Below are 13,615 nucleotides of genomic sequence, written 5' to 3' on the forward strand. Positions count from 1 at the left end.
GAGAGGTGCTGGCTCTCCCCTGCCTTGGCCTGAGCCACATCTGGTCCATTGATCAGAAGTCATCACATGCCTCAACCCGACCGTAAGGGAGGCTGGGAAATATAGGAGGCACGTAGAATATTTGACGAGCATAACTGTCTCAGCTTCAAGTTGTCTTCATAATAAATGCAAACACATTAAATTACCAATTCAATAGCAATGATTTCCATATTGGATTAAAAATGTTTAACAAATGCAGCCATCTATATAGGATGTACACAAAATTCCATTAATTATAAGGGTACAGGAGACTCAAAATGAAGAAATGAGAAAGATACACCAGGGAAACTCTAACCAGAAGAAAGCTTGTATACTAATATTAATGAGAGTCAAAATAGGCTTTAAATTTTTTAAAAAGAGTTATTAGAGATAAAGAGAGTCATCATAATATAATCAAAGGAACAAGTTAGCAGAAAGATTAAAAACTTTTCAACCTGCAAGGTCATAACTACAAAGCCTAAGAATAAATAAAGGCAAAGTCAGACCGAGGAAATCAACATATGTATAATAATAGTGGGAGATTTTACCATATCTTTCTTAAAAATTGATAGGTCAAGCTAAGAGATGCAAGGATGCAGGAGATTTGAAAAGTACCATAAACAAGCTTGATTTAATGGTCTTATAGAACTCTATATCAATGAGATAGTTAATTCTATTTGCTTCATTAGATAAAGCATTCATGAAACTTAAAAAAAAAGACGGTGGACTAGATCACAAGGCAGGAATCCGAAAATGCCAAGGATCCAATAACACCTAGACTACATTCTCTGATCACAATGCAATAACACCAGTAAATTATGCAGAAAGATTGCCCCTAAAAAGTGTTTTAAATAAAAAACTCACTTTAAAGTAATTCATGGGTCAAAGAAAAAACATAATTTGAAATTTAAAAATACTTAATAACTGATGCAGCAAAAGTTGTGGGGTACAAATAAAGTGACACTAAAGTAATGAAGTTTTGTTTTGTTTTGTTTTTGTGAGGAAGATGAGCCCTGAGCTAACTATCCATGCTAATCCTCCTCTTTTTGCTGAGGAAGACCGGCTCTGAGCTAACATCTATTGCCAATCCTCCTCCTTTTTTTTTTTTCTCCCAAAGACCCACTAGATAGTTGTATGTCATAGTTGCACATCCTTCTAGTTGCTGTATGTGGGACGCGGCCTCAGCATGGCCGGACAACCAGTGCGTCGGTGCGCGCCCGGGATCCGAACCTGGGCCGCCAGTAGTGGAGCACGCGCACTCAACCTCTAAGCCACAGGGCCGGCCCCAGTAATGAAGTTTTAAATGCAGATATTAGGAAAGGATAAGAACTGAAACCAATTATTTAAAGTTTCTGCTCGAAAAGTTAAAAAATGCACAAAGAAAGGAATAAAAATGAAAGCAGAAATTAATGACAGAAAAAAATATTAGACAGGATTGACAAAATAGAAAGCTGATTCTTACAATAAACAGGCAAGACAAGAACAAGCAGAGAGATGACACGTACGAACAGGATTAGGAATGAAGAGGAGAAAAGTACTATAGATTTAATAAATATGGGTATACCAGGGTACATGAACAACTTTATTCAAATAAATCTGAATGCTTGATGAAGTGGACAATGCATCTAAATTTACTCAAAAAGAAGTCATAAACCTGAGTAGAACTCTGGTCATTAAATGAATTGAATCAATAGTTAGTAATTGTACCTAAAACATAATAACAATGTCTCCCGAAATTTCAAGGACTCATCCAAAACATTCCAAAAAATAGAAAAAGAAGGAAAGATTCCCCAGCTTATTTTATGAGGCTGGTATCATCTTGATGGCAAAACCCTGTATAGGACAGTGTTAAAAAGAAAAGCTATAGGCCAATCATAAATAGAGATGCAAAACTGTAAATAAAATATTATCAAACCAAATCCAAATCTAAATATCTGAACAAATACAGCAAAAAGTTCATATATTAATCAGATATGGATGTTGATGTCGGGGGAAGAGGGAGAATCTTCCTCTGCCCTTTTCCTTAAGGTTCTTATGGCTGGCCAAATAATTAACAAGACAGGTTAGCAGGAGAAAATAATACCAAGTTTAATAACATGTATACATGGGAGAAAGCAGGGACACTGCGTTTCTCAACACAATAGCAGAAATTCTCGTCTTAAATACCATGTTTAGCTAACGACAAAGGAGGATGTTGGGGGTGTGGGAATTAGTTACAGGAGATTACCACTAAAGCACAGTAAACAAGAGTAAGGTTATTATGCAGATTTAAGGCCTCACTTTTTACATTGATAAGCCTCTAGAAATGAGGCCATCCCCCCCCTTCCCAAAACAGAGAGGGAGATACCTTTACAAATGGAGATTTCCCTTATAAATGTAAATGATTGTCTGGCAACTCCTCGCAGGGCCATCCAGAGAATGTGGCCAGAGAGACAGAACTTCCGATAAGATGGGCTTGTTGGTGCCTTTCCTATTGTAACATTTATCCTACATTATCTTTACAGCCATCATGATAGATCTGTTCCAGGAAGGAGCCACCATGTCAAATTCTTTAGGCAGTTAGTGGGGGAGGTCAAATGTCCCTCAGAGAAAACAACCAAGGTAAAGAGATAGATTTCAGGGGGACAAAATCTTGATCTCCCACATTGGGAATACAGGTGTCCGTATTAATTTCTGTTCTTTCTGTATGCTTAAATTATTCCTAGTTAAATGTTGTAAGTAAAGTGAAAGTAAGAGATGAGATAGAAAACCTGTTCTGCAGGAAGATCTGTCCTGAAAATATAAGGAAAGTGAATCTAAAAGGGACCCAGAAATACAACGACAACCCTCATCCTCTAAGAGGCCTTAAATAATTTCTTTTCTTTTTAAATTCATGATGCTTGTGTATTTTAATTACTTTTAAATTGAAAAGAGAAGCAGATGATGCAAGCAAAAATCCCCTGACCTAGCTTTTCTCACCTCTAAACTCACACCCCCAGGGGCAAACACTTCTAAATCTTTCAACTATTCCTTCTCCCTCTGTATCTCGTACTAGCGTTATTATCATGCCTTTGTGTGATTTGTTGCTTTAGGGTATTGCCTATTTAATCACGGCTGTGATGGATGAGATGTAGTTCCCTTAGAGACTATCACATGGCGTTTCCCTCCCACCCATTTCCCAGTATAGGTGCATCACCATGTTTAGATCCTTGACTGTTTTCTTTTTAAATTAAGTAAATGTGTTCAGAGCTCTATTTCCTGTTCCGTGGTTGAGGGGCTTCACACGCTGAAGGCTTTGTGCCCTCATCCTCCCCTTTAGTTCTTTTCGCTTCCTTCTCCCAACTTCTACCCTTTTAACTCTCGTATTGTCACATCAGTAACATTTATATTTTATCTATAACCATAACCCTTCCATGGCAGAATGCAGAAGTCTTTCCTCTTGAGCCATTTCATGTCCCCAAAAGACCCCCTCTGATTGTTTTCCGTGGGGGAAAGATGGGGACACGATGTCCGGTTACCAGTTGCTCTGTGCAGGAGTGAAGCAGAGAGGGCCACTCTGTTCCGTAACATGACTTGCAATGAATTATCCACTTGTATTCTCCTGATTGACTCTCATCCTCTGCCTTACCTGTTGTTGCCAAGTCTTGGCCTTTGGCTTCTGTGCGCCTGGCTTATACCCAACTGGGCAAGATGAGGGGACAGTAACTGTAAAGGATTGAGGAGGAGTAAGTATCTAAAAATTCGTGTTGGTGTGGTTAGGTGAGGGTATTCGTCCTGTTAATGTGAAGAGTCCTCTGCTGAAGTCATACACTTTCTTCTATCTTCTCTTTACTCCATCAATTTTTTTCCCACTAATCTCCCCTGCATAGTTACTCCATTTTATTAGTTCTCTTGGAACTCTCTCTTCAGAAACAGAAAGACTGTTTCTGAAAACAGTCTTTTGCTCAAAATTCAAATTTTAAATTAAATAATCCATATTTCTGAGGAGGATTTTGTTTTCTTCCTGTATATGTTCAGAGTCTCCATCAACCCAAACAGTCATTGGGTGCGGTAGAAAAAGGCATCCCCACTGGACAAGCTATGCCAGGGCACACAGCGTGGTGAGCGGTACCCTAGCCAGTTCCGTCACCGCTGGGTACAAACCTTTGGGTCAGACACGGACTGCACGGTGCCAGCATCCGGGGCCTCCAGAGATGCAGAGCCTCTCTGCTCACTCTCTGCTTTGAGCCATCTGCTCCCTTGCCTGCCGCCGCTGTGTCACTGCTTGGCTGTGGTGATTGGTTTTATTCCTGCTTCCTTTCCCCAGAAAACACTGTCTCCAGAATTAAAATTAAAGCTGACACTAGACCCCCAATTCGTAGAAACATGGAAAACCACAAATGACCCCCTGAGTATCTCACTCACTATTTCACACACAATATCGCATGATTTCAGTGTAGGTAACCCCTCGTATGAAGTAGCTGATCACTAAACGGAGATCGCCCCCTCCCATCTCCAAACACTGATGCTAGAAATCTGGAATGGCTGGGATGCCCCAGAGTCTCAGAATTGACAAACTATTTATATTGACACAAGAGATAGAAAAGTGCAATAGAGGAGAAAATTTCAAAGGAAAAATAAAATTACTTTCTTTCCCTATTTAGTTTGAGATAATGTCTGAATATCTGTTTGAATGTAGATGTCATGTAGGATTTTTTTTTAATTGATCAGAATTAGGTTCTAGTGGTGTGCTGGAATCTCTGAATCAAGGTGAGGGAAGACGATAGTAGGTCAGAATTTGGGAATTAGAAGATGCCTTGAAATTGAGCACATATTATCTATGGATTGAGCTGTGTCTGCTAAAGTAATACCTTTTCAAGAAACATTGTGCAGTCTATTCTGATCCCTCCCTTGGCCTAATTCCTGTAGTAAAGATAGCCCCCGGAGCATAGAACTCAATTTTTTATCTGATTTAATGTTCAATCTCCAATTACATAAGATCATTTCTTACTCTTCATTGATGCAGTTATGGTGCTTATAAGAGGTGATTATGAACTACTTATTGATAAGTATGAGATATTAAGCATGTCCACATTTTCAATTTTCTCTTTAAATTTTCAAAAATTTTTAACCATGTATTCGAGGTACTTAATGTATAAATTAGCATTATGAAACACAACACACAACATAATCAGAGATAAATAGAATTCTAACCTGCCCTCAAACCAGCAATAATCCTTTATGTTTTTATTATTGTCATGCTACTAAAAATAATGTTTTCCAGCTTTCACCTACATAATTTATTCTTTTCCTTTATTGTAATTTTTCCTTTCCTTCCTGTTATTTTTTCCTTTAGTATTATTCCTAATAATTTCTTCTTCTTTATTAGTTTTTGAGTCCTTATAGTAGCAAGATTGTTTTGACACCACTGGTATCGGTTGATAAATCATATAGTTAAACACTGTCAATCTTGCAATAGAATGATTAAACATTAAGGCATTTCTAATGAGTGTTTGTTTAGAAGTGTGGTCATATATTCTCTTCAGTCTATCTTATTTAATATTTGCTTTGTGTAATTGGATGAACCAAAATCCATAAAGAGTACTTGCAAGGTCATTTTTGATTTTTTTATTTCCTACATAAAGAACTGTGCAAATATTAGCAGAGTACATATTACATTCAAAGGCCCAATAAAATATGTTGTCAGTCAAGTTGTAAACTTTAACTCACATATTTCTTGTATTTTATTCTGTCAACCACAACTTAGAAGTCATTCAAACAGTAATTTTGACTTTTTGTTAATATCTATAATCATTGGAATTTAAATTTTATACCAGTGGAGTGTTAATGGAAAATGATATAAGTCTATGATTTATAAGACAATTAAATTTGCCAATAAAACTGGTGAACATTTCTTCCCCTTCATCAGCAATTCAGCAACTGAGTGATTCACACAATAGCAAACATGAAAAAGTCAGTGAGGAACTAAGTTACCTAGAAAATATTGAATCTGTGTGTGAAAATCCTGTTCACTGAGCCACCCTGACTTTAGTGATTTTCTTTGTACATGATACATGCATTTGAGTCAATAACATTAAAAAATCTATTGGATGGGGCCGGCCCCGTGGCGCAAGCCGTTAAGTGTGTGCACTCTGCTGCAGTGGCCCGGGGTTCGCTGGTTCGGATCTCGGGCGTGCACCGACGCACTGCTTGCTAAGCCATGCTGTGGCGGCGTCACATATAAAGTAGAGGAAGATGGGCATGGATGTTAGCCCAGGGCCAGTCTTCCTCAGCAAAAAAGAGGATCATTGGCATTGGATGTTAGCTCAGGGCTGGTCCTCCTCACAAAAAAAAAAAAAAAAAAAAAAAAACCAAACTATTGGAAACAGAGAAGCAAACTTCCATTTTATGATCCAGCATTACACATATTTAAAAATTCAGGACACGAAATATAAAAAACGGTTTGTGTCATCAGTCAGAAACACAGAAACTCTTTGGATCGGTGCTATATTGCAACATAAGTTTGACTTGATTTTATTCAAGGCAGCAGTGCTCTCAAACTCTCTATTTAGGATTTCCACCCATAGGTGGATGATCAAGGTGGTGAATAATCAAGAGGTGAAATGGCCATGTTGGGTTTGATTCTGGAAAGACAATCCTGTGCCCTCTGAGGATGTTCTCTAACTCAGTAGACACTTCTCCATTGCCTTGACTCAAAAACAAGATTCTCTGTAGTACCACCCATCCTACCCCCAACAGCTTGTCTAGTCCCCACCTCACTGCAGCAAGCTAGTGGCACCCATAGGTGCTGAAGCAATGGCTGTCATGCTGTCATTGGTGTAAACCTGTTTTCACTTAGTTATATATATTTAAATCCTCTTCATTGTCTTCCTCGGTGTCCTCATCACACTGAAAATTCAGAGGCACGAATTCAAAATTCTCCTGAGCGATTTTGGGGATTTCCCATTTCTTCCCTGAGTCTCCTTTCTGTGCTTTCAGTCTTCTCGAGGCTCATCTAATCCTTCTCCTGTTGTAGGACCTTGTAGGTGATGCCAGGATATACAGCCTTTCAAGAGATTACTGACCAAGGCCATCTCTTTGAGTTGTTTCTTGACTCATTCTTAATTCACTATTTCATTTTAATATCCTATAATATTTTAAAAATAAAGGTTATATTAGAACACCTTTAAAGTTGATACACAGTGATTTCTTTATTTTAAAATTGTGTAATGATCTTTTTAATTATTACGAAAGCAGTTCATATCAGTTATAGAGAAATAGGGAATACAGACAAGCAAGAAGGAGAAAATACAAAATGTGCATAATCCCGCCAACCACAAATAATCACTTTCATAATTTTATTTATCTGTTCATACCTTTTCCTATGCAAATAGTTTTTGTACAAATGGCAAAACTGTTTTGTAGCTTAATATATCAATTAACATCCCATGCAGATTTTTTCACTAGTCTCAAAAATATTATATCTTTTAAAATATATGTAGGACTAGATTCCACCATTTCTTCTGAGAATTTATTTTGTTGTGGTAAGAAAGTTCTCCCTGATTTTTCACAACAGTCTAACATACCTGAATATAAATTTCTTCTGATATATCCTTTATATAAACACATTGCAGCTAACTACCATCCCTTACGTATATCCCTGCCCATTTTGAACAGTGTTCTTTATTAAAAAGATTTTTAATTTAAAATCATCTAAGTTATATTTTATCTTGGCATATTATCCCCTTTGGAAATGTGCAAGACTTGTCTTCTAAAATAAATTATTTCATAAAGAGTAAGTAATGGAGTAGGTCATAAACCATGCTGATGAATTTTCAGTTACAACTTTCTTTAAAAAACCAAAAGAAAGAGAAATATTCTACATCTTTCCTTAAAGCCGACTCTTTCAATGAACTATGAAAATTTAGCTCTAATAGAGAAGTTATTTGAGGAACATTTAAAAAAACAATAAAAGTATAATATAGAAAGTAATATAAACAATAACTTTTAAATTTGCTTGTTTAAATAATAAATCACTGCGGTGCAGGTTTACCATCTGATGGACTTAACTTCAGATCTGACCTTCACATCTCCTCCTCTTAAGGGAGCCTCCTCCGACAACAAAACAGATATTTCCATGCTCTGCTATGGCACTAATCATTTTCTTTATAAGGGATTTTTTGTCTGTCTCTCCACTTCACTACAATTCCATTAGGGAAGGCAGAATCTTTCCATCTTTGAATAATCAGAGCTTACTCTGGTGCTTGAGACAGCTAAAAACTTTTGTTGGGTGAATCAATCAATTCATTCATCTATTACTCAATGACATGATGCTTTAATGAGTCACTATGAATATTTAACAAACAGTAGGAAGAAAAAAACTAATATGTATTAAAAGCCAATTAAGTGCCAAGCCCTCTGTTAAATCTTTATAGACTTTATTTCATTTTTCTTGGATCTTTCCTTGTCTAATGATGTCTTAAATTATCTCACATTTCCTATAAATGATTATTAACTAGTAAAAACATACAGTAACTTACATATAACAGATTCTATTTTGTATATTATAATAAAAACTTTTAAATAATTTATATAATTTTATATATATTATGTCTATTATATTATTATATAATATTTTATATAATTTATATATATTCTACATCTATGTATGTATATATATACACACATACAGAGAAGAACTTATTTATAAAAATACAGTCTCTAAAAAGCAAGAAACAAAATATCTTGCAACTCTAAGAACCTCGTTTATATTTCACATATGCTGTAGACACAGCTCCGAAACTCAGATGTGATGCTTATGAATATGTATGAAGTATAATTAGCTTGGAAAATGCTGCTTCATTACCTGTCTTGATATTGTTGATGTGCTTCAGTGACTTACTAAGCAATGTTGGAAAAAGAACTCTCCAAATTCCAGTGAGTTGAAACAGTTCTGTTCATCCATATCCTGTTAGTGTTTTCATTCTGTTATCATACGAGAGGCTTGATTTTTAAACTCGGATTGTTGGTGTACTGCTGATAAGTGACAGCAGCTCTTTACTCTAATATTTTGGAGTGCTTCCTGAAACATTGAAACCTGTCTTATTCCTCCACATCTCTTGACCCCAAACCTCTCATTTCCGCTGCCCCTACTTCAAGTTACAACTGTCTTTTCTCTGGCCCGTACTATCACAGTAGGCAGCTGATGTCTCCTTTTCCTCCCACACAGCTGCCCAGTTCACCTTCCTGGGCTAAAAGCTCTGATCATACGCTCCTACTCAGAAACTTTCAATGATTCCACATGGCTTATTGTCTAGTTTCCTTAATCTGACATTCGAACTTTCCAGAAATTGACTCCAACCTACCTAACAGCCTTACTTCTTCACACTGCCCTTCATAAACTCTACAGTCCTTTGCAACTGAAATGCTGTCTCTCTCACTCACATGTCAAAATTCCCTGCCTTCTTGCCTTTTCTTACCTTGTTGCTACTCTATCTCCTACACCCCCTGTATATACCACCTATCTCCTTATATCTGAGCAAGGAGTGGTAGACTAAGGATCCAGGAAGAAATCATTGGCTTCCTGAAAAGCAGGAAAGACAAGATGCCCGGAAGGGAAAGCAGGCACTATTCATAAAAGCAAGAAGGTAGGAAATTAGCAGCAGGGAAGGCTATCAGCAAATGGACTTCAGTCAGGGCTCTGTCCTGTTGCTGGATGAAGGTGTAAGAGTCTGATGGAAGATCCTAAGTCGATAATCAGCCAGTCAGACTAATCAGAAAAAATTCAGAAGGGTCACTAATATCCAATATCAGTAATAAAAGAAGTGAAATCACTACAACTTCTGCAGACAGTAAAGGATAATAAGAGAAAATTATGAACAAGTTTATGCCAAAAATTCAAGAATTTGAATGAAATGGACAACTTCTTTGAAAATCACAAACTACCAAAACTCACTCACAAATAAATAACTTGAATGGCCCTATATTCATTGAAAACCTTCACACACACATACACGCATAAATTCATAAATTCAATTCCAGATGACTTCTCTGGTGAATTCCACCAAACATTTAAGGAAGAAATAAATTTTTCAGAGAACTGAAGAGGAGAAAATATGTCTCACCTCATTCTATGAGACCAGTACTACTCTTATACAAACCAGACAAAGACACTACAAAAAAAGAAAGTTATAGACCAATATCCCTGATGAACACAGATGCAAAAATTCTTGACAAAGTTATAAAAAATCGAATTTAATCATTTACTAAAGCTACAGAATAAGGGAATATGTTTGCAAAGTACATATCTGATAAAGGATTCATATCCAGATTATACATAAATGTCTTTCAAACCTCAATAAAAACAAATAATCTAATAAAAAATTGGACAAAAGTTTTAAACAGACATTTCACCCAAGAAGATGGCAAATAAGCACATGAAAAGATGCTCAGCCTTATTAGTCGCAATGAAAATGCAAATTAAAACTAAAACGAGGTACACATCTATTAGAATGTGTAAAATTTGAAAAGACTGACTATATCAAGTATTGGCAAGGTTGTAGGCAAATATAACTCTCACGCACTGCTGGTGGGAATTTAAAATATTACAAATAGTTGGAGAACAGGTTGGTAGTTTCTTAAAAACTTAAACATACCCTTAACATATCATCTAGCCATTCCACTTCTAGGTCTTCACTCCAAGAGAAATGAAGGCATATGTTCATACAAAGATTTGTACACCAATGTTCATAGTAACTCTATTTAGAATGTCCAAAGCTGGAAATAACTCAAATGTCCATCCGGAGGTGGATGAATAAATAGACTGAGGCATGTCTGTATAAATAACAAAGGGATCACATATTGATACACATACAACATGAATAAATGTCAAAATAATTACACTGAATGAAAGAAGCCAGACAAAAAAGTACATACGGATGATGCCATTTGTATAAAATTCTGTAAGATGCAAACTCATAGTGATGGAAAGCACATCAGTGCTTGTTTGGGGATGGGGAAAAGACAAGGAGGGGTGGAAGGGAAGGATTAAAAGGAAAGGATGGATATCTTCTCTACCTTGATTGTGGTGATGGTTTCAGGAGTGTATATATGTCAAAACTTATCAAATTGTAAATTTTAAATACGTGGAGTTAATTTATGCCTCAATTAAACTGTTGACTGAGAGCAAGTCAACTCTCCCTCCTTTCTTTATTCCCAGGCTGCACTTTGCATAGCCAAGATTAGCTTTAAAATTTGGGTTGTTAAATGTTTGCCAGATTATGTTCTTATAGAAAGGCATTCACACATATCAAGGCTATGGGGAAAGCTGTTTTCTTTCTCCCTTTTCTTTCTTTCTTTCTCTAGTTTCATCTAGTGTTTTGAATGCCCCTTATCGTCTTGATGACTCAGAATCATCATTATGAACATTAGCTATTTTACTACAGTAATATTGGCATCTACTGAAACCCACTTTATCCCTATCCAAACTGACTTACACTATTGAGCTTTAAAAACTCTTCTCTCTACTTGTTAGTTTTCTCTTTCCTCAATGTCAGATAGATTGTCAGCTGTCACTTCTGTTTTCATGTGCCTATTTAGAGAATCTTTGTCCTTCTTTCTTTGTAATTTCCTTTATCTAATCTGTTTTGATTCAGAAAACCTGTAACCAAGGGACTAAGAATGGCATGGAAATTTAGAACAAATATAGAACCTGAGTGGCTAATCAAGGCTTATTTTTTGAGTAAGGTACATTGGATTTGTGCCATTTATATGACACTCATACTTTTTTTTTCAAGATAAATGACACTTACGTGATGTTACTATTTCTAATTCCAAAGGGAAACTGTAGGACTAAGAATTTTCTGTTCTCAGTTGAAGAGGCTGCCCGTTTTCCGTAGAAGAATTTGCCATGGTTGTCAGACAGCTCTGTCTGCAAGTGCTAAATGTATGTGCACGATGTCCCTTTTTATTTATGTAGATGTTTCCAATATGTCCTTTTGTAGATATCACGGTATTATATAACCAATATGTTCTCTGAGCAATAGATTATTTAAACAAAAGCTGTTGGTATAACACCTGACCATAAATTTTACCACACAGTAGCAAGTTCTGTACTCTTTCCTAGTTTAATGCTCACATAATGTGACAGATTAAAAAAAAATGTTCCTAAGGCACTGCAGATGCCTGTGAAGAGTGTTATGTCTGGGATAGCCTGAGTTCAAATTTATAACTTCAACAGTAAGTATTTAGATTCTCTAGCTGTTCTTGCACCCTCAAATACTTTTCCAATTTAACATTTACACATAAGATCCCATTTGATTTATCTCTTGGTATAAATGTATTATGTAATGATTGCTAAGGAGCAAACACTATTAAAGTGGCTACTAGCCATTCAAGTTAAAGGATATTTTTCCCATATCATTCTATTATCTTTGTGTCACCTCTTTTAATCCAAGCCTCGACAAATACATCTTTGCTAAGAGATAATTGTGGCTCAGGGATTGTCACTCAGAAGATTTGATTTTGCCATAGTACTCTGAGATGTGTTTTAAAAAGGAACAGTGTTCTTTCTCATTTCAACACCTATGGGACAAAAAATGCTCCCCACTTACCCCACAACTCAAGTGAAATGTGCTTAAGGATAAAGTCAGTGGATGCATTTAGTTCTTAATTTGCTTGACCCTTCTACAACATTTGATAATACTGACCGGTTATGTTCTTGCAACATTGCCAGCCATCATGCTTTGAGCCACTTCTGTATCTTTCAGTTTCCAGAATATCACACTCTCCTGATCTCTCTTTGTCCTCTCTGGAATCTCAGACACCTTGCCAGCCCCACTTTCTCTACCTGCCCGTTAAATGTTAGGATTCCTAAGGGTTCCGTTCTAGGCCTTCTTCTCTTCTCTCAATAAACAGTCTGCTGACTTCAACCACCAATATGTGCTGGTAACTTGTAATTCTAAATCTGCAGCCCAGAATGCTTTCCTGAAAGTAAACTTTGCATACTAACTGCCTGCTAGATATCTCTACTCCATAATTCTATGGTTTTAGATATGTGACACTTCTTTTTCTGTCCACAGGCAACAGGTCCTCAAGGTTCATTAAAGGAAAATGCCAAAGGCTCTCTTCAGAAAAGCTTTGGGATTCTTAATGAAGCCAAGAAGTTAGCAAATGATGTAAAAGGTTAGTATGATCTCTCTTTATTATTATTTTCAGGTTAATTGTAGTTGTAATTGGTAGGACATTTTATCACACTATTGGAAAAGTGTAGTTGTTTCAGCATGATCCTTATGATTATTTTTATTATCTGGATTTAATGCAAGTAAACTATCTCACCAGTTTTATAATATTGTCTTCATATCTCATTTTGCATTGAGTAATAGTTCATAATTTTTTTAATACTTTTTATTTATTTATTTATTTATTTATTTGTGAGGAAGATTAGCCCTGAGCTAACATCCGTTGCCAATCTTCCTCTTTTTGCTGATGAAGATTGGCCCTGGGCTAACATCCATGCCCATCTTCCTCTACTTTTTTAATATGTGGGTTGCCTGCCACAGCATGGTTTGACAAGTGGTGTGTCAGTCCGTACCCAGGAACTGAACCTGTGAACCCTGGGCCGCCGAAGCGGAGTGTGCGA

General features: G+C 36.5%; 1 protein-coding gene across 1 annotated transcript in view; it reads left to right on the forward strand.

The window, feature by feature from the left end:
- LAMA2 (laminin subunit alpha 2) overlaps positions 1-13,615 on the forward strand; it is a 575,531-nt gene that overhangs the window by 480,848 nt on the left and 81,068 nt on the right. Inside the window, exon 41 of the mRNA XM_087444077.1 lies at positions 13,056-13,158. Within this exon, the coding sequence (XP_087300203.1) occupies positions 13,056-13,158 (103 nt within the window). The remainder of the gene's footprint in view (positions 1-13,055; positions 13,159-13,615) is intronic.

The sequence above is a fragment of the Ceratotherium simum genome, chromosome 19, assembly GCF_057802395.1.
Source record: "Ceratotherium simum simum isolate JZ-2026a chromosome 19, ASM5780239v1, whole genome shotgun sequence".
Classification (NCBI taxonomy): domain Eukaryota; kingdom Metazoa; phylum Chordata; class Mammalia; order Perissodactyla; family Rhinocerotidae; genus Ceratotherium; species Ceratotherium simum.